General features: G+C 32.3%; 1 protein-coding gene across 2 annotated transcripts in view; it reads left to right on the top strand.

Moving 5' to 3' along the window:
* LOC148281535 (tolloid-like protein 1) overlaps positions 1-19,621 on the top strand; it is a 77,932-nt gene extending 58,311 nt beyond the window's left edge. For both annotated transcript variants that reach the window (XM_088226574.1, XM_088226573.1), the window contains exons 6-18: positions 790-1,020; positions 1,288-1,428; positions 2,222-2,428; positions 2,655-2,776; positions 4,512-4,651; positions 6,034-6,239; positions 7,986-8,158; positions 10,665-10,848; positions 11,536-11,707; positions 12,250-12,364; positions 14,648-14,828; positions 15,896-16,149; positions 17,668-19,621. In XM_088226574.1, the coding sequence (XP_088082700.1) occupies positions 790-1,020; positions 1,288-1,428; positions 2,222-2,428; positions 2,655-2,776; positions 4,512-4,651; positions 6,034-6,239; positions 7,986-8,158; positions 10,665-10,848; positions 11,536-11,707; positions 12,250-12,364; positions 14,648-14,828; positions 15,896-16,149; positions 17,668-17,958 (2,417 nt within the window). In that variant the 3' untranslated portion in view covers positions 17,959-19,621. The remainder of the gene's footprint in view (positions 1-789; positions 1,021-1,287; positions 1,429-2,221; positions 2,429-2,654; positions 2,777-4,511; positions 4,652-6,033; positions 6,240-7,985; positions 8,159-10,664; positions 10,849-11,535; positions 11,708-12,249; positions 12,365-14,647; positions 14,829-15,895; positions 16,150-17,667) is intronic.
* The last annotated feature ends 1,686 nt before the right edge of the window (positions 19,622-21,307 follow it).

Genomic DNA, 21,307 nt, shown 5'->3' with positions numbered 1-21,307 from the left:
TGTGTAATGTAAATTTATTTATGACACATTAAAATATTGATAATTATAAGTTTAAGATCATTTTTAGTCTAGTTTTAAGTACCTATTATATTATAACCGTAATATTGTAAATGACTGTAGATTTCAAATATATATAAAAATATTTTATTTTTTTAAAAAGACAAATAAATATATATATCAACGTTAAAAGTATAAAATATCAAGGCATTTAAAGGGCTTATAGCCCGGATAGTTAATCATTTTGCACACGGTAATTCTGAAATCACCGTTTGATAAAATTGTGTTTAAGTTGTCTAGTTTACGGAGCATAAAATTATAGGCCAATAATTTATTTATTATACGTTATAAGCGCTATGGCGAATGCATGTGTAAATATTTTACATACTCTTAAATTTATTCCCATCTTGAGAAATATTTGTAAAATATTTTAAATCTTGAAATAGGGTACACATAAACATATTTTTATGTGCGTAATAATAACAATGTAAATATATTTAATTTACAAGTTATTAAACACATATTTCTTAACCTTCTGCTTAAATTTTGATTGTTTTTTTCATAGGTAAATGTTTTTTCCCATTTCATAATATTTTTAACAGCCTTATATAAAGTAGAATTTTATGACTCTGCCTTTTTTCTAAATGGGAGTCTGATTTTTATTTTTTCTCTTGTATTGTGATTATTTTCATATTGGCTTTGATCACTTTCTTTCAAAATTCAGTATATATATATTTTTTATTGCCCAGTTTGTTGATGTTTATTTGTAAATCGCATTTTTTTTCATTTCAGGTCAGGAGTACAACTTTAATAAACTCACAGAAGAAGAGGTTAATTCTTTAGGTCAAGGGTACGACTATGACAGCATTATGCACTATGCAAGAAACACGTTTTCCAAGGGTACTTATCTAGATACCATTCTCCCTTTAGAAGTTAGAGGAAGAAAAAGACCGGAGATTGGACAAAGAGTTAGACTAAGTGAGAGTGATATAGCTCAAACTAATTTATTATATAAATGCTACAGTAAGTACCTATTTTATTTATATTCTAGAACCTCTCTCTCTATAGATAGAGTTTTGCGTTTTGTAAAATTCATGCCTAAAAATGACAGTCTAGTCAAAAATGTCGTTGTGTGGTCGTAATTAATAAATTTTAGAAAAAAATATTCATATTTCCAAATGTAATATAAGGTGTAATTGCGCAGTTACCTTTAACATCCTATTTCATTTATTACTTCCATAAAAAGATAGATTCCAGTAAGACAAGAAGTTAATTATTTATATCTTTCAGAATGTGGCAGAACCTTACAAGAAAATTCAGGAACATTCTCTTCTCCTTCTTACAATAATCCGACTGGGTCGACTGAGGGTGAAAAATGCGAATGGAGAATCACTGCTACACACGGAGAAAGGATCATTCTCAATATCACAGGTAGGATGATTGAATATTAAAATATAATGAATTAAAACTAATATCCTCATTATTGGAAAAACAAGCATATATAATTTTAATTTGATTATACCGCCATTTGTTCAATTCAAATGGTGCGCATGCGCAAAATATTTATTATGTTTGTGCACTTGAAAGAAAATTTAGTGTTGGAATAATAATAAAATATTTCACGATCGATTTACAAATAAATCGCATTTATTTTTTATGTCAGTAATTCAAATCAAGATTTAATTCAAATAAAACCATAATATTAAAATTACCAATGTTTAAGCCAATTCATTACAAATGAATTACGGCCAAGGCCGTTTTAGTTAGAAATAAATGTTCGAATAATTTAACGACTGATAAAGCCTAAATAAACATTAAAGCTTTGAAAAAGTAAAACAAGTTACGCTTTGACTAATCAGTCTTCTTTCAGAATCATATGAAGCAAATATTTATTTTAAAAAATGGCTATACCAAGTTTTCATTGATAAATAATTCTTGAAATTATCTTGATTATTATCATCGATATTTTTAAAAATCGATTTGCACTCTTGACGCTTTTTGCGCACCACTAATCAGTGCTACCAATGTCTCAAAACTGATGAAAATTATTTTCGAAATTTGAATGTGTCAGACATCAATTTCAATAATCAATTGTTTTTTTTTCCTTTAGATCCTTCAGTTTTTGAATTGTAATACAATCATTATAATTATTATAATTTCGTGAAAATGATAACTAATATGCTGGTAGTGATTCTATTTAAATGTGTTATTGTTATTATTTCAGATTTAGATATCTATAAGTCGGATAACTGTCAAACTGATTTTTTGGAAGTTCGAGATGGCTATTGGATGCGATCTCCGGTCCTCGGCAGGTTTTGTGGAGCTGGAAGTTTGGACCGTGCCGTGCTGTCTTCAGGACCGAGATTGCTTCTTCATTATGTTTCTTCTGCAAGGCCTCAACCTCACAAAGGATTCTCCGCTTACTACGAAGGTTAGAATTGCTGATATTTTCTTTTTTATTCATGAATATATAAATAAGTGCATGTAAATGTGAAATTACGACAAAATATATCCTAGAACTTCTCTCGTGTACATGTTCTTTAGGCAATACAAGATAAACATATTTTTCTTGCGCTCGAAGCATTAACTCACCGTAAAATTACATTTCAAAAGTCTTTTTTAGGCATAAATAATAACGGCATTGAATCTGATTGCAGCTGTTTGTGGAGGAGAATTGGAGCTAGATGCAGGAGGTCACCTGGAATCACCAAATTATCCTGATGATTATCAGCCAAATAAAGAGTGTGTTTGGAAGTTGACGGTTCCGCAGAACTATCAAGTATGAATATAAATTTTAAGATGTCACTTTACTTTACGAAGTAGTTTTTTTGTATACTAATCCTTTAACATTTTATTTTTTGAGTTTTTAATCGTCAGTCTGTGTGCAAAACCTATTCTACTAATTTAAAAAAAACTCTTTTTCATATATTCACAAACCTATTAAATTATTTTCAATAAACAAAATATCAATTTACTTTTACAAAATTTATTTGTTATATATGAGCATATTTTACAAAATCACTTTTATTCCGACAGTTGATAATAGGGAAATATTTTTAGTAAAAAGTCTAAAAAAAAATTGTATTTGTATTTAATGGGCCTGCCACACACTCGGCGAGTGGCATGTGAAGTAGCCAGAAAAGGAGGCAGAGATGTAGTGTGGCAACATTACTCGTCATGCCGCACGTCATGCTTCTCGTCGTGCCCACCGCTCCCTATTTTGTCGATTTTTGAGCGCAATAAGGACCGACAATATGACTGCTAGTGGCTGGCCACATAATCGCGCGGTCGCATGCCCACATAATGAATTGAATCATGTTTATTTCTTTGTACGACATTGATATAATTAGCTATACTAAAAATGCATAGCGCGCACGCTGCCACAGTTTCATCGTCCGTTGTAAAGAAAGACAAATGCGGGGAGTCGCGATTAATTGCGCGAGTAGAGCAGTGTGTGGGCAGAGTGGGTAACATCGAGCGAGAAGGCGGCAGCTGGAGAAGCAAAGAGATGAGCAGCGTAAGGAGCATTGTGTGGCAGGCCTATAACTCTTGTGTGGCTGTAATGTCAGACTAGACGTGAAGTTGTACTTTTTGTAATCTTCAAACGGACATTTTCACAACGGATTTGAAAAGTAAAATTTGTATAACTATGCTGGATTTTAATAGAAATAATATGTATCCTTATTACGCAAAGAACGAATGTCAATCCAATACAGCAATAGATCTGTAAGAGAGAGCACAAAGATAGAACTCATAACAAGGAAGACAGAAACGCTGTTCTGTGGCCGATGTTTGTGTGAAACAGATTCAGTCGGTTATTGACAATGATGGGGGATGCACGCATGTGAGATAACCGGCGTTTTTATGATTTTATATTTATTTTGCTTTAACAGTACTAATTTACATGTTAGGAATTATGAAACAGTATGTCTACATGTTTTTTTTTTTCAAATGTCTCAACTTAAGAAAATGGAATCTTTTGCTTATCTTAGCCAGCGTAACTCGATGTTACATCACCGCGCACAAAGGAATTTCTACCACAGTCTTGAATTAACAAATTAATCCTACGGAATTTGTTGAGTTTAGACATTTATCTGCTTAAAAACACCCCTGGGCTTGTATTCCGAACGCGATTATAGCTCGTTTTTACATACTAAATACGCATTATAGCGCGCTGTTAACGTGTTTAAAATACCAGCCCTGGGACCTGATTACAATGGAAGTTAACATTTATCTTCAATTTTATCTAAAAAGTAAAATTAAGTTTTCTGTATGAAAAACAGAATATGCTTACAATTTTTTCTTCTAAACATGTTCAATTATAGATTTCCGACGAAGATGCTTTAAATGCTCATGCAAATACACTAATTTTCGTACACAAATATTGGTTTTTCTTTATAGACAGTCGAATATAACTCTGTTAACTTCCCATTGTAATAGGGGCCCTGGAAATTTAACTTCTATCAATGCATCGAACCATTCATCATTTGATATTTGATAATTGTGTGTTGCAGGTAGCTTTGAAGTTCCAATCATTTGAAGTAGAAAACCATGACAACTGTGTGTACGACTTGGTGGAAGTACGAGACGGTCATGCTGCTGATAGTCCTCTGGTCGGAGTCTTCTGTGGATACAAAATACCCCCTGACATCAGGTACTGCCGCGGATATTTAAATTGACAAGATGTGTTACTAAACTCTCGAACTTTTGCATAATTTACTTTAAATGGCAATTGATGTTCATGATTTCAATAATTAAAATCTGCAGTCACATTACAGACTACTTAGATTTCAGAATAACCTCATTTCGATCATTGTGAATGTATTTGTGTCTACGCGGATGAAGAATACAGTTATGTCTGTGAAATAGAACAAGAACCCTGGACGAGTGTTTTTGACTCGATGGCTACTCGCAGATAAAAATCCTGAATAAAGAAATCAAAAGGAGATAAGGCCACCTCGTAGTATAGTGGCTAGTGCGTTCGCTTACCATGCTTGAGGTCCTAGTTTCGATTCCTGACAGGGTGGATGTGAAATATTGATCTTAAAGGTGCTTTAATTTTTCATTGTTGACTGGACATGATCTATAAGACTGATCATCTTGTATTCCAGGGCGGGTATTCCAAACGCTCTCGCAACCGTATTATCTCGTATAATTACATACAAAATACACAACAAAAACTGTTTTCTCGTGCCGCGAGAGTGGTTCAGAATAGCACCCTAGGTAACAAAAATATCCAAATGTGTTGCAATTTATTAGAGCACAAATGGAGTGTTCTATGCACCACTGGATGTGGATAAGGAAATGATCATATTTTTTTATAAAATGCAAATATATATTCATATTCGTAATACATACATAGTCTATTACTACAAATATTCAATCTCTTCCTTTTATGGCCCAAAAAGAGTATTCTCAATGACTTATCCCTCTTTAGTATATAATTCCTTGGGGAGAAGACTCTTATTTAAATTTTTATTATATCTCCATGGGCAGGTGTATGCTAATGCTGGGAATCTGAATTTTGAATTGTTTTGGTGTATTCTACAAAATTTAGTTTTGAAAAGAGATGTGTACACTGGGTATAGGGTTGCCATTTCAAAATGAAGGGATGCCTGTACTGGGTGCCTAAAATGACTGTCTTAAGTAAAAAGCAGTAAATTCTGGAATGGTTCTGGTAGCCAGCATTGCCAGCCTCTAAATTCATTATCCCCCCAAGGGTAGCTACTGTTGTGTCAAAAAAAAAAGTTGGATCGGAGTTTTAAAATGCCAGCCATATGCCTGTCTAGATTTTTAAATGCCCGCTATATGCGGAAAACGCTTGTCGTATGGTACCAAATTAGTGAATACAAAATTACGTAACGAGACTAAATATTGAACTATCTAAGGAGCTTAGTTTTCTACAGTTAAAGTAGATTTTTAACCAGTTTATAATTCAAAATAAAATGGTCACATTCCATAATTTACCAAACACAACTTTTCCTTACTTTTCACAGATGGATTAGTAAAATAAAATACCTCATTTTACTTTTGTAGGTCTACGTCCAACAAACTGCTGGTGAAGTTTGTATCAGACGGCTCTGTTCAGAAACCAGGATTCTCTGCGATATTTATGAAGGAATATGACGAGTGTACTCTGATGCAACACGGCTGCCAGCATGACTGTATCAATACACTGGGGGGGTACGAGTGCTCTTGCAATATTGGCTATGAACTCCACTCTGATGGAAAGAGCTGTGAAGGTATGAAACATAAAAATAGAATAAGGAAATGAAAGAGAAAATGGGTTATATGCTCAGAGTAATAATGCCCAAGCTATAGAGGAGCCCAAACGTAGGAAAACCATTCTATGACTATTGGGTATTAAGTTAGCTACAGTTCGCAGCAAAACAATGGGCCGTACTCAGGTCGAGAATTGCCAAATCTATATTAATTTGCATTGTAAATATTTTTTAATATGTACCTGTGTATTTATTATTTCAGGGTTATTCCAATTTATTTTTCTATAATTCGCCTATATTTATTTTATAAAATTGAAAATACATGTATGTGTTTATTTTTTTATTTATTTATTCAGTTTATTCACAATATACTTATGTTACATTTATTGAGACATAAATCCCAACTCCATGGACCAAAGTCCTGTGTTGAGTTTTTTTGTTCGTCCGTCACATCTCCGAAATGGCGAGTCGTAGCGGCCTGAAATTTGGACTCATCATTTTAAATGCGATTTCAAGGTTAACATTGCTATTTTCGAGTAAAATTTGAATCGACCTCTACTCGATAAAAACTCAAACTTTACATGGATGCCTAGTGCGGCCCCGACATATTGCCTGTAATCAACTGTCATTATCAACAGTAAACATACTTTAATTCACAAATGTTTCTCCTAAATTAAAAATATAAAAAAAAGAAGTAAATATGTTGATATAAGGAAAGTTTTTAAGCAACATAATACACGTGTCGGGACAATAAATGCCAAAAATCATGGGAAAATATTCGGAATCAATTACCTGTGAAAACTGACTCCTTTAACACATTTGACGCTCTTACTGCTGCTACCGAACTTACTGCAATTCACCATAGGCGATTTTAATTAATTATAACGTAAATATCCAAGTTATTTACAAACAAAGCCAAGCACATCGGCAAAAGCATCCGATCGAGCCGTTTTATGTTTATGTTGTCAAACAAAACAAAATGGCCACCAATTGGTTGCTAACCAACAAACCAACATCGCCTGCGTTCTATGAAACATAGTGATAGGGCTTCTCTATAGGTTCACGTATTATTACTCTGAGGTTATATGCCATAAATTACTTGCTGCGAGGGGTGTTTATATTAAATTAGAAAAATGTCTTATTATGGAAAATGAAAACTTGAAAGCTCAATATTAATCCCTTTAATTACATCATATTAGGTGGATGTGTGCGTGAACAATTCCTAGCAATTATTTCTCTAACAAGAATCAGTAGTTTTTTTTAATATTAAGTTTTTGTGAGTTAGGTTTTAGCAAATTAAAACCTTAAAATTAAAAAAATTGTAAAAAAATACTCAACATTAATACTTGTTTGAAAACATTGAGGCTGATAGTCGACCCCGTAGGATTGAAACAAATTAATGCCAAATCATTATATTTATTAATATTGATGTTTTTTGTAGATATTTCTTGATAACACTGCACACAAACTGACTGTGATAAAAATGTCAATCAAATTATTTTGTTAGGTTTTATTACTTTGTTAATTGATTTATAAGCGCTTTCGCCTGAATAGGCTGGTGAAGACTGGTAAAGATGCCTACTTAGATGCTCTTCGGTCAATATACAAAATAATTAAATTTAACCTATGAAGCTTTTATCATAATCATCCTATTTATTCCATAAATCAAAGATTGGAAAATCACTTCAGAATTTTGTTAATTTTTTCCTTTTATTTATCTTTTGATTTTATTTAATTTTTAAATTTGGTTTAATATTTAATATTCAGATGCATGTGGGGGAGTGTTCGACGCATCAAATGGTACCATAACCAGCCCATCATTCCCCGAGTTGTACCCCGCTGGCAAGAGCTGCATGTGGGAAATTATCGCACCACCTCAGTTCCGTATCATGCTCAACTTTACCCACTTCGATATTGAAGGGAACAATGTCTACCTACAGGTAAGGTACGGCTACTTTTAATGGTATTATCAGCTATACTTTGCTTTCTGAATTTTTTTCAATTCATCTTCCTATATACTTGTCTGATGATCCCTCAGCCCAGGGAACACCGCGATGCAGTCTAAAACTTCAGAATGTAGCGTATGTAATTGACATAAAATGACATTCATTGTTTAATTTTATTTTCATCGACAGATTTATATTATAACAAGTTATATAGTTGTTTAAAGAAACATTTGCGTTCTTGTAATTTACCCAAATATATTTTAATTTTGAGGGCCATTTTCAAGGAGTTGTTAAAATAACAGTTATTTAATAACTCACTATTAGAAAATGGAAATCAAGTTGGGGTAGAATGGGTTTCAAGCTTTGGACCTCTGATCTTTTTCTATTGTTTTTATTTATTTATTTACATACATAAGTTTATTGTACATTATTTGAGGCATAAGTCCCAACTCCATGAGACTAAAAGTCCTGTGTTGAGATGGGATGAGCAATTAGTTGACACAGACACATGAGTATATCACTATAAATATAGGATCAGAAATATAAAAAATATTTTTAAAAAAAAAACATATATGGCACATCAATATGGTAAACAGTAAACTCAAACATTCGGAAAATCATCAAGGAATTTCTTACTCAAATCCCCCCCACTAAGGAAAATCCAGTTCTTATAGTAGGGCCAATTTAATAGGTCACATTTGACATTGTGACCTGCTTAAAAACATCGATTAACGTGAATGAATCGATTCGGACTTCAAACATAATATATGTGAATTAAATTCAGTTACTATGAAAAAGTATTTACAGGTACTGTAATTTTATTTTAAAAATTATAAGTCGAATCCCTGTCCCATTTTTAATTTTCTATCGTAAATTTATGGAACAAAATAAGATGAGTACATAATTTAACAAAATTATCAACATTCGATTTTTCTGGGTAACATCCCTAATGTTTAAAAAGAAAAAGGGTTCACTGATGCAATATTGTAACAACGTTTAGAACAGAAAAAGTTTATTATGTTTAGAATGGTTTATTAGTGAAAGTAAATCGTAAAATTACCTTCTTTTGTCATTATTATAATAAATATGTAATCGTAATTGAAAAAAGTAAAGCAATTGTGCAATTCTAAATTCGAAAAAATAAATAATATTTTATACCCGCTCTTACAAGGTTATGTTGTTGAATTTTGATGAAGTGTCAAATGTGACCTATTAAATTGGCCCTACTGTAACTCCTTTCTTGAAAATAGTTTTTGTCCTCGAGAGCTTAATACGCTCTTCCAAAATAGCGAATACTCTCGGTGCAATAAATGAGAGATGTATCTGAGCAAAAGTCGTATGGGTTTTGGGTATGACATAGTTCATGCTCTGGGTCATACATTTTGCTGAGACCTCTCCTTATTGTTCAACCAGAAGTGTGTAAGTGCTTCTTTAAGGTACAGTTGTCTCATATCCAGCACCTTCATGTATTGGAACAACTGTTTTGACGGGTGTGTTAGCGAGCACCGGAATATTATTCTAAATAATAATTTCTGTGAAATTATGAGAGGCTTTAATATGGCTTTGAGTCCGCGATACTATCCACGCCACCACATCCCAATTCAGAAACATGGTTTTCACTTTATATCTCACTTACTAATTGATTAGAATCAGTATTTATGCACCAAGTTAGATTTGTGCATATGATAAATATGTCAATTGCATCTTATTGCTTGTATGTATTAGAGTTATTCTAGGTTATTGTGCTGTGTGTTAGCGTCCATCTTCGGAGTAGATATAATTGTTTGCTGTTTGATTTTCAAATAAAAATATATCGACGGTGGAAAGACTAAAATTCCTAAACCACGTGTAGCTAACTTTACAAAAGAGCCAATGAAAGTTTTCCTTTTTTTTAAAATTAATAAGAAGTCTCATATTTTTAATTACGTAAGAATCACGCTAAATTAACATAAATAAATAATAAATTTACTCAAAATACATTCTTAAATAATAAATTAATACTGTATAACTGCATAGTAAATTAACTACAGTAGGTAGAAATATTAATGTTTATTTTTGCATAAAAATGTCTGCCTTAAAACAGGTTGTACCTAGTTAGGCAGACTAGACATGATCCAGATAAATCTATTACCTAAGTGTGTATGTAGTAGATAAAGTAATTGTTATTTTTGTTAATAAACTATGATTATTATATATGAGATTTTTTAATTAGGTAATTCAACAAAAAAACTTTTATTGGCTCAAAACTTTTGCTAAAAAAGTTTTGTCTATTCATAATTCTCTTAGACTAGAAACTTTTGCCTTTTCACTGTCGATATGTTGTCAATGAACATATACCCAATAATATATAATTTTTTTTCATTAATGAAATAATGGATGTTTTATATTATATGTCGAAATAATAGAAGAGTGATACTTCAAACCACAAGTTTATCGCCTGTCAAAGTACACTCCTTTTTTTATTAACAAATGAATTATTAATTGAATGCAATTTATTTAGGAATGTGAATACGATAGCTTGACTGTGCACAGCAAGTTAGGGGCTGAAGTTCTCAGGAGACACGGAGTATACTGTGGCTCGAGGATACCCGCTCCCGTTATGAGCGAAGGAAATGCCCTTCGGCTTATATTTACATCGGACAGTAGTGTCCAGAAATCGGGCTTCTCTGCTGTCTACTTAACAGGTATTTTTACAACAACTGGTCAAAAGATTATACTAGTTAATTTATCATTTAGTTTTGTAATTACAAATTAATAGTAAACTTCTTTTTCTGAATAATTTACTTCGTATATTAATATTCAACTTGAAAAAAAAACTTGATTTTGAGAATATGTACTAGATTTTAATCCTAGCGGAATTTTTATTGCAGTAGATACTTCAAAATATTATAGAAGATTTTGAACCCTGTGTAATATTCACCTATTCAACTTAAATCAGCCAGTGACAGATCATTATCTCTATAAATTCCTAGACATCCATGTTCCCTTCTCTCGGAAAATTTCTTCTTGCATTTAATTGCCTCTAGCCACGTGTTTGTTTAGTATTTAACTTTCAGCAATAGACATGACACATATAAAATTCATTGCTGGTGATATTTGTACTAACAAATGTTTGTAAGTACAAGTGTTTATCCACTTACTGACTTCTTAATGCCTACCAGTTTCCAGATGCTTATGTCTCTTCGTCGGGACACTCGATATGAAAATATTTTATGACATAGACAGTTTAATGGATGCCGCCAGTTTTGAGCATGCACTAATTTCATTAGATTAATAATCAGTGGATGTAGAAGAATTGGTAGGGGGCAGGTTCACTTTAAATATGAATAGTTTACTTGTTTTAGTTTACTCGAACAATATTGTTTCCTCAGATAATGACGAATGTGCCGTGAACAATGGTGGATGCCAACACGATTGCCACAACATCATCGGATCTTACTTGTGCTCGTGCCGTAACGGGTTCATGTTGGATGAAAACAAACATGACTGCAAGGAAGGTGGCTGTAAACATGAAGTTACTCAACCACACGGTACCATCAACAGGTATACTGTTTGTCTGTATTAATTTTTTTTTTGTTTAATTTCTCGTAAATACATTATATTACTTCATGTAAGTGTTGTAATTGGCTTAGGCCATTAATGTAATGAATAAATAACTGATGAAATCAGGATTTTCAGTAGAGCCTAAAAACTAAAATAACATGTCTTAATATATATTTTTTTCTCTTTTTCTTTTCATTATTTAAAGCAATGCTGATGTGTCATGTATATTTGGATTTGTCTCAAATTATGCCCTAATAATTTTCAAATAAAATCTCAATCGTCATGAAAAAAATAGTTAAAATGGCACTGTTTGAGAATGGCAACGTTTAAATACGTGTAAGATTCCCTTCTAGCGCAAAGCTAGAATTATACACCTATTTTTTAGCAGACTAAGTTTTTTTGTTAAATAATTTATTTTGTGTACTTAACTCAAAATCTGTTTTTTTAAATTGACTCTATTTTATCAGAGGTGCAAAACGATCTTTCTGATTTTTTTTTAGTAAAATTTAGAAATCTTTGATTTTCTGAATTTTTTATTTCAGTCCAAACTATCCAGACCAGTATCCTTCCAGAAAAGACTGCGTTTGGCACTTTACGACAACACCCGGACATCGAATCAAACTTAATTTTAATGTCTTTGAAATGGAACATCATCAGGTATGGAAGTCAATACTCTTATAACTAACTTTATTTTACCTGTAAGAGTTATTATGACACAATGACCAACTTTTGCAGCTTATTATGTTAGATTAGAAATGTCCCGAAAAAGTTCTGATTGAACCTGTGTAAATTTAATCACAAGTTGGATGTCCAACTAATTTCAGATATGTTTTATAATATTATACGACAAATGAAATTCAAATAATAGTAGCCTCTCTCCACTTCTGGCCTCTTCCAAATGTTTCCACTTCTTTCTGTCCCCCGCTTTTTTCATTCATGCTCTACCTCTGCTATCGAGGCAATGTCTTCGGCCCATCTTTTTTGTGGCTTTCCAACACATTCTTTTTGCCCATGTGTTTACCTGTCATCGTTTTGTCTCACCAAGTGTCCTGCCCACTTCTATTTTGATTTTGCCGTACGATCCAAGATATATCTACTAAGTCTCTCAGACATACACCGAGAATCTGTCTTTTCATGAGTTGTTGCGTGCATTTCAGTTTCTGGCTACTTTTCTGTATCACAGATATGATTTCTAGTCCATAAGTCGTCACTGGCAATGTACACAATTCATAGACTTGTCTTTATAAGCATACTGGGACTTGTTTATTTTCAAAAATGTACTTTAGTTTGCTGAAAACAGCCCAACTTAGCCCTATTCTTCTTGGCAACTCCGCGTTCTGGTTATCTTTACCAAGTTTGACTTTGAATCCTAGATATATGTATTCATCAACCACATTGATTTTATTATTGTAAATTGTAATATATTTCCTTGTTGGAATTACATATGTTTTATCATTATACGTTTCCAACCTGATCATTTTTGAAGCCTCACATATGTAGCTCCATAATCTTTTCACCTAGTTCATCTGTCCTTACCTATGACCACTAGTCATCTGCGAATTTGAGGTGACTCAAGTACATGCCATCGATTAAATTAGATTCGTTTTAAATACATCCTCAGAGACTAGTGTAAAAAGCTTTTGCGATATTGTGTCCCCTTGTCAATCACCTATCTCTATTTTAATTTGACTAGTTTTTGTGTCCTCATAATGAGCATAATGAGTTTTATTATTAGTCTTATGTACTTTAGAGTCAACACTGGCATTTTGGAGTGATTCAGTAACGGCCTCCATAATCTATAAATGCTAAATGTAAGTTAAATTGTATTCAGTTGGCTTTTCTATGAGTAATCGAGTTGATTGTATGTGGTCTCTAATCCCAAAGCTTTTGCTAAAGCTTGCTTGCTCTACAGGTTAGTAGGAGTCATGTTTTTATGTTAAGTCAGTTAGAATTCTTGTTAACAATTTATAAAGGTGTGAAAGCAAACTGATTGGTCTTTAATTTTTAAGATCCTCACTATCACTTTTTTGAATAATTATTTTACTGACTTAGATGCCAGTTACAGGGGTAAATTATATACAGCAAAAAACACCCAGGCCTAATAAAAATCACATTTAAATTACTGTGGTCTCCGTAGGAATCAAACCCGTAACCCCCATCTATTTTCCAGTCTCAATAATTGTTAGTTCCAATATAAAATAATGCTTAAGAGGAAACGCGGTACGGGTTATCGCACTAGCGCTGTGATTTTTTTACACAATATAGATATTTACTATAAGTGTGAAATGTTTTGCTTCTTTGATAAATTGTTTCTTATGGAAGCTCTGACCACCCAAAAAAGTGCTCTGAACAGATGTTCCAAAGATTTGGACAATGAAAAATGTAAAAAGTACCCAGACAGCAAGTTTCATTCCGTTACTCCTCAAAAAAAATAACAATATCGGTTCAGTTTTGGGGTACGGAAAACAGAACAACAAAACCTCGATTCTGTCAATTTTAGCTAGGCATAATCAGTCTAACATGCAGTTGTCTTTTTCGCACAGTATCAGGGAGGCATCTGCAAGAAAGTGACAGAAAAACTATGTTCAAATACTTATTCATCAAATTTCTTTCCCACCGCATATCCTTGTAATAGTAATGAATACTTCTACCCGTTTGCAGAGACAAAACTTAAGGTGAGGTAACTACATTCTATTGTCTTCACCTTCGGGTTATTCTCTGCATATGAGATTAGAATGTACTATCCTCACCTTAAGTTTTGTCTCTCCGTACGGGTATTAATATTCATAATTTATTTATTACCTTTTTAAATTGATTCCATTTATAGGTAAAATCAGTCTGCCTCCTTGAAGTGATTTGATCATGAAAATGGCATTGTATGAATGTAAATGTGTATTGAAATATTGGGTGCTATATTTTGATGCAGTATGGTTTTTCCAGGAATGTGCTTACGACCATATAGTGGTGTATGATGGGGATAGTCCGGAAGCATCTACACTGGGCAGATTCTGCGGAAGCAAGATTCCCCACCCTATTATTGCCAATTCTAACCAGATGTTCATGGTATTCAAGAGTGATGCAAGTGTGCAGAGAAAGGGATTCATGGCCACTCACTCTACAGGTATCTTTTGGATGAAATATTGTTACATAAATACCTAGGGCCTTACTTATTAGATTTCCTTATACCAGGTTTACATTAAGAAATAACTATACCCGGTTTAACTATTTATAACCGATATAAAAAAAAGCTTACTTATAAAAAAAAATATTACCTAGAATAACAATCCACAGGTTATTTCATGCTTAATTTTTTTAAACAGTCAACACTAATATGTGCGCGTGCGCAGTAACTTTTATAACAACAAACAAAAACAAACCTCAAAGACAAATCAAGACTACTGTCAGTGTAATGGATAACATGAAAACCATTAAAAAAAGAAATATTATTTGGGAAGAATAGGAGAAGGTAAAAACGAGTTCTTTAGTTTATTTGTGTTTCTTTTTTATCACAATTAATTGAAACACATACAAACATATAACATTTCAGATATTACGAGATACCAATGATTAAAAATCACTTGAATCGCATTGAGAAGGTCACAGGACTTCGATATTGTTTAAAATTGAAAAAAAATATTCATAAAATTATTATGTATATTCATAAAAAAACTATCCATTTTGATTACCGAAAAATATGGCTTTTGACAGATCGCGTGCTCATTCCAGCGTTATATCACATAATGTGCAGGTAAAAGTTTCTATGGTCGCTATCCAAGATTCAAACTGAGTTTAACTCTATGCAAGGTTTATAAGTAATACATTTTGCTATACCATCATTATTCTATCACTATTCTAAAGCTTAAGTGTATACCCGATTTATAAGTAAGGCCCCTAATGATATTATTATTTTGTAAAAAATCCATTTTCTTTTCTTATCAGTAATATTTCAACATAAATAAATATTGAACCAGTTTCAAAACAACTCGGTCAACTTGCTTATTTTACTTTAGAACAGCTGAAAAATGAAACTCAACAGAAATTGTATTTAAAATTGTTCACTGATGCTATCGTTAAGATATTTATTGTAATGTAAGTTATCTTAGCTGTTTTTCGTACGATTATAGCCGTTTTTTTTTAACTTTATATTATATTAAACAAACTAGTATTGATTCGATATTTCTGACTCAGCTTGTGGAGGCCGCCTGATGGCCACATCTCGAGTAAAGCACCTGTACTCCCACGCCCGCTACGGGGACGAGATGTACGAACCTCGTGCAGACTGCGACTGGACCATCGAGGCCGCTCCGGGCCGCAACGTGCAGCTCACCTTCCTGACGTTCAGCTTGGAGGAGGAGGTTCACTGCAGTTACGACTATGTGGAGGTGTTCAACGGACCCGATACCTCCAGTGCTCCCAGTTACGGGAGACTCTGCGGAAGCTTGGTATGGAAAAAATAGTTGACTTATCGATTTATGCAATTAATTGACAATTCTTGATGGAATTCCATTGTAATAATATAATAACTTATGTTTGAATATAAGTTATGAATTAAAATTACTAAGGATAATATTTACCAGTCTGAAAATGCTCGTTAGGTGGTGAAAGCGCTAATTGGTCAAATAAATAAGTGAAAGTGTACCAAGTATTTTAATTTATAACTTGTATTCAAATAAAATTTATTGTATTTCTTTAGTTTAATTCATGAAAAAGTGTAAGTATTATGTCAAAAAAAGACATTTTTGAGAAAGAAGGATACAGTTTTCTTCAAAATTTTTGTTCTATTTATTACTTTTGTAAAGTAATTTAAAATAAAAAAAATCACGCTACTACGTGGTATAACAGCACTTAAAGTATTATTAAAATTGTTGAGGGGGTCTAGTGCTTTACTGTATTATTCGGACAAAATAAACTAATGCATTAAAATGATAAATATTATTGGTGCATTAGTGTATTAGATAGAGATAACCCAAACTCCTAGGTCAGTGGTCAGTTTTGGTAGCGGGTAATATGTCAATTCTTTTGGAGGCCACGCAACAGTAGATGTCACTTGTGCTCTTGCAAGCCGAACACAACTGATTTAAAACTAATGTGCCTAATATGCAATTAAAGAATTTCTGTGATGAAAAAATACAATTTGAAATGACGTTTTTATACAAAAATGCCGGCTACAGCACTCGGTACTCGAAAATTGTAATTCACTAAAAAATCATCTGAAATCTTTGATTGATGGCCGGGCTGCATGTACTACTGTGGTACATTCAGAAACTGAACAGGAACCCGCAGGGCCACAAGGGAGCACACTTCGCGGGCCAGTTCTGGCCACCAATAGGGAAATATCACATACTACTAATACCGAAAAATAATACCAAAAATGTGTTCAAACATGTGTACAACTGAGCTAAAGTTTGTACAATTTTTTTTATTTTTTTTTGAAATTTTTGTACTATTTTTAGAAGTTGGAAACAGGTTTATTGAATTACAGTTATTTTTCATGGGAATAATTGTTTGTATATTTGTCAAATCATCGGTGATACTGCAATACCACGTAACCTGTTTTTTTAAAGTACTACTATAAATTTGTTTAAGAGCCGTAGTTTCCAATTGTTGCTGTTTTTATTCTAAATAATGATAGTTTTGCTGATGCTACAGCGGTGTTTTCGGTTGATTAAAATCATAAGTCCCATATTAACAGAATGCTATTTAAGTTCACCTGCTATTGATAGTTACGCGATATTGCAGTATCAACCACGATATTCTATATTCGTTAGACCCCCAGGAACAGATTAATGACGAATATAGAGGTCACTGTTAAGATCTTGAAAATACAATTTGTGTGTTGAAATTGTTATCTAAGTACGAATTTAATTTGGTTTTATATTTTATTTAGACTATATGTAATACCTTTTGACCAGCAATTTTCTAGTAATAAAACCAAGAATCACTCTTGTGTAACATTTCAGATTCCTGCGGAAATAATTTCTATGAGTGAAACTCTTCTCATTCGTTTCCACTCTGATGAAACGATGGTGTTCAAAGGATTCTCCGCATCGTACTACGCGGTGGATCCCGACCCTGTAGACTCGGAGGAGATGGCGGTCAGTAGAGCCGTGGTCCACACACCCAGCAGCAGGCAGAGCAAGTGGGGGAAGCAGAGGTCATCCTCGCTATTCCACCAGCCGTACTTACAAAGGAATCCTAAACCAACGGATCATAACAACCATCACAAAGGCCACAAATACTTAACTAATTGATAATTTTATTAAGATTGAGACGATTAATTTCTATTTGTGTGGAGTATTGACTCCATCAAGGCTGATGAGTTTGTGTGTATAAATCACTGTTTGTATCATATCGTATAATTTAAAATCACTCTTTCATGAAACGCAAATGGAAAGTTATTTCATTTTAGACATATTTTGGCAACCTATCGAACAATGGTAAAAATCTTACCGTGAAATTATTAGTTATACAATTGAATCGGCATAACCCAAACATTTGAATAATTTATTTGACTTATTCTTCTTACTGGATTGGTTTAGTAAAACTACAGGTAATGTGAATATGATGCATAATACAGTCAGTCTTGTCATTTTCTCAAAAGTGCCATATTTTGACAAGATTATATTAGTTGTAAATTTATTGAATTTGAATAAATTTTTGGCTGATATAATGCCACACTCTTCTGAGAATTATGATTCTCGGTCTAACGAGTTATTTACATAATAAGTTATGGAATCATTTGTCTAATCACTCGTAGTTATATTGAGTGAGATTAAATTGAAATGAACATAATAAACCTATTATTGAAAATTACTGAAACAGATAATATGTTTTATAAAATATAACATTATTTTAAAGTTTATCTCATTTCAATTTCCGTGCATTTGGAGCCGCCAAATGAATCGACGTCGTAATATTTTTTGACGCTTAGGGTCAAAATCTATTTTGTATTTTTTAGTAAGGAGATAAAACTTTGACAATACGAATAATTCATTAGTTTATAGAATATGTGTATATTAAGAAATTGTCATGAAATATTCTCAGGTTCAAATTATTTGACGAATCATTTTATTGTGTGTTTTACTTTTTAACTATTAAAAATTCATTAATGTGTATAGCTCCTTTTATATCACACGTGGGGTCAAGTTCAACATTAAAATATTAATTTGTTCAATAAGATTAGTATTAAGATGTGGTTAAACAACCAAAGAATGTAAATGTAGGGAATTGTGGAACTATGTTCACTAAATTTTCATTTTAAACCCACCTATCCACTGTTTTTTTTTTAATATAGGTAATTGTTTTAATCTCCAATCATTGGTACATATATTCTTAAACTTTTCTAAAATGGAGAGATGTCCAAATACATAAGGTGATAAAATGTGACGTAGTTATTGTAAATAGACCAAAAATATTACATAGATCTGTAGAAATGTTAAGGTTGTCACTACTAATATAATGGATACTATAATTATAGCAATTTGTATTGGAATAGTGATCAGATCAGACTAATATTAACTATACTCGATTGGATTTTTTGTTTAGCTTAATATCAATAGCTCGATTTGTACTGCAATAAACTAACTGTACGTTTAGTATTGGAAAGTATTCAATGAAAACAAAACGAGAAATTTTCAGATTAGTTATAATTGTATGATGACATGTCAGATTATACTTGGAAACACTTGGGTCGCATATCTCGACACATATCGAGCGAACTATTGTACACGCAATATTTTTATTTGGTTCTCTAGATTTCTGGCTTTGCCCCTGTTAAACAATGAGATAGTTCAGTGCTATGGGAAATTGGATAAAAAAATGTTTTCATACACGCGGTAAAAATAAGGGTAATTTAATTGTACCAAAGTTTCTCAAAAATGTATGAAAAAAAATAATTAAAAAAAAAAAACTACTTTGGAATTTCACTGGTTAAGAGCCAATCAATTGTGTTGTGATAGATTTCCTGTTTCCGAATAGCCATGTTTAGTATGTTTTGAAGGGTAAATTATATTTTTAAATGTCAGGAAAACTCACCGACCTGAACTTGTGACGTCACGGGCGGTGTAGAATCAAAATTAAAAAAAACCATAGCAGTGATAATATGAAACATAAAACTAATCATTTTTGGCTTCGTCAATTAACAAATAATTTTTAAAAACACTGAACTTCCTCATCAAAGTCCGTAGTTTTTGCAATACTAATGTGAATATGCACATCAATAATCCATTTATACGTCTATCTATAGTATCATATTATTATCCAGGCCTTGAGTGTCTATGAAATGTCTCATATCCTATTTGTGTTCTGTCTATTCTTTTAATTTATTATCCAATGCACACTGTTTTCTACTGCTGTTTCCTAACCAAACCTTAGCTTATCGTTCAGAATTGTCTCTAACGCTAATCTAAAGTCTCTTAACATGGCCCGCTCATCTGATTTTTAAGAATTTGATGTGCCTTGCTTAAAATGATTCTTGGAATAACGCCACTTCTTTTATGAATCAGTAGATTTGATAAAAAATTAAAATCAGTATTAACTACATATATTTTTTAGATCAACTTTGAGAAACTGCTCGCCGAGTTAATTAATGCATATTTTTGCCAGTATAATAATGTACCCATGTTTTTTACTCGTGGCTTTTAAAAATATTTTAAGGCTTTTATCATCACGTGAACTGGAATATTTTTAATAGGTATGTTAAAAATTTTATATAGACTGGCAAACCCTCGGGCAAAATAATGAATTAAAAGTGATCACTAAAACCAGCCTATGACAGAACGTAAGCCACGTTAATTCCTAACCATATTCTCTTCTCAAAATAGTTCTTAAACTCTTGAAATATCTGTCGTTGAATATGTTTTTTTTTTTCTCTCATGTAATGTGTGGGGTAACAGATATGTAATCTTCTAATCTGGACCAAGCAAACTGTAAAATACAGTTTAAATCCAAAATATTGTCCCGTTAACTTATTTCATTCCAATAATAAAAAGTATAGACTGTAAAACTCCAATTATCCGGATTATTTAGTGCCAGATTTTGTTTTTGAAATAATACAGCGAATTGGAATCACATTCAAAACTTACTTAAACATGTCCAGCTAAGTTTTTAGGAAAATATGTTTTTTTTTTATAATCATGCATTAGTAAGGATATATGAAATACTGTTTAGTAATTTTTTTTTTAATTTTGTACTTGGAAACATATTTTTTAAAATATATATTTTAAATTCCCGCAAAAATGGTTAATTTTTTTTTTTTCCATACATATATTTACATAGAATTTTCAGTGTCAAAATACACTTCAAAAAATACATCTTAAAATTAAGCTATACCGTTGCCCCTAACGTCACGATTCGGTTAAATTTTTATCTTTATTTGTGACTGTTTGAATTAAAATAGAACGTCGTCATGAATTGTGACGTCACAATTATCAAGACCAAACGTGTCGTGTTTTGTAGAAAGGTTTTTTTTTTAAGAATTTCATTTTAAAAATTATAAATGAAAATCTTTTTTCTCACAATATCCATATTGATTTTGAAAGTGCAATGAATTTTTCTAAATCCATTTAACATATTTTTATCGGTATTTGCAGTACGTGATAT

The sequence above is a fragment of the Micrasema longulum genome, unplaced genomic scaffold (genome assembly GCF_059751315.1).
Source record: "Micrasema longulum isolate JH-2025_06_02 unplaced genomic scaffold, ASM5975131v1 h1tg000440l, whole genome shotgun sequence".
Lineage (NCBI taxonomy): Eukaryota > Metazoa > Arthropoda > Insecta > Trichoptera > Brachycentridae > Micrasema > Micrasema longulum.
Note: the sequence above shows the minus strand (reverse complement) of the source record. Positions and strands in the feature narration are given on the sequence as shown.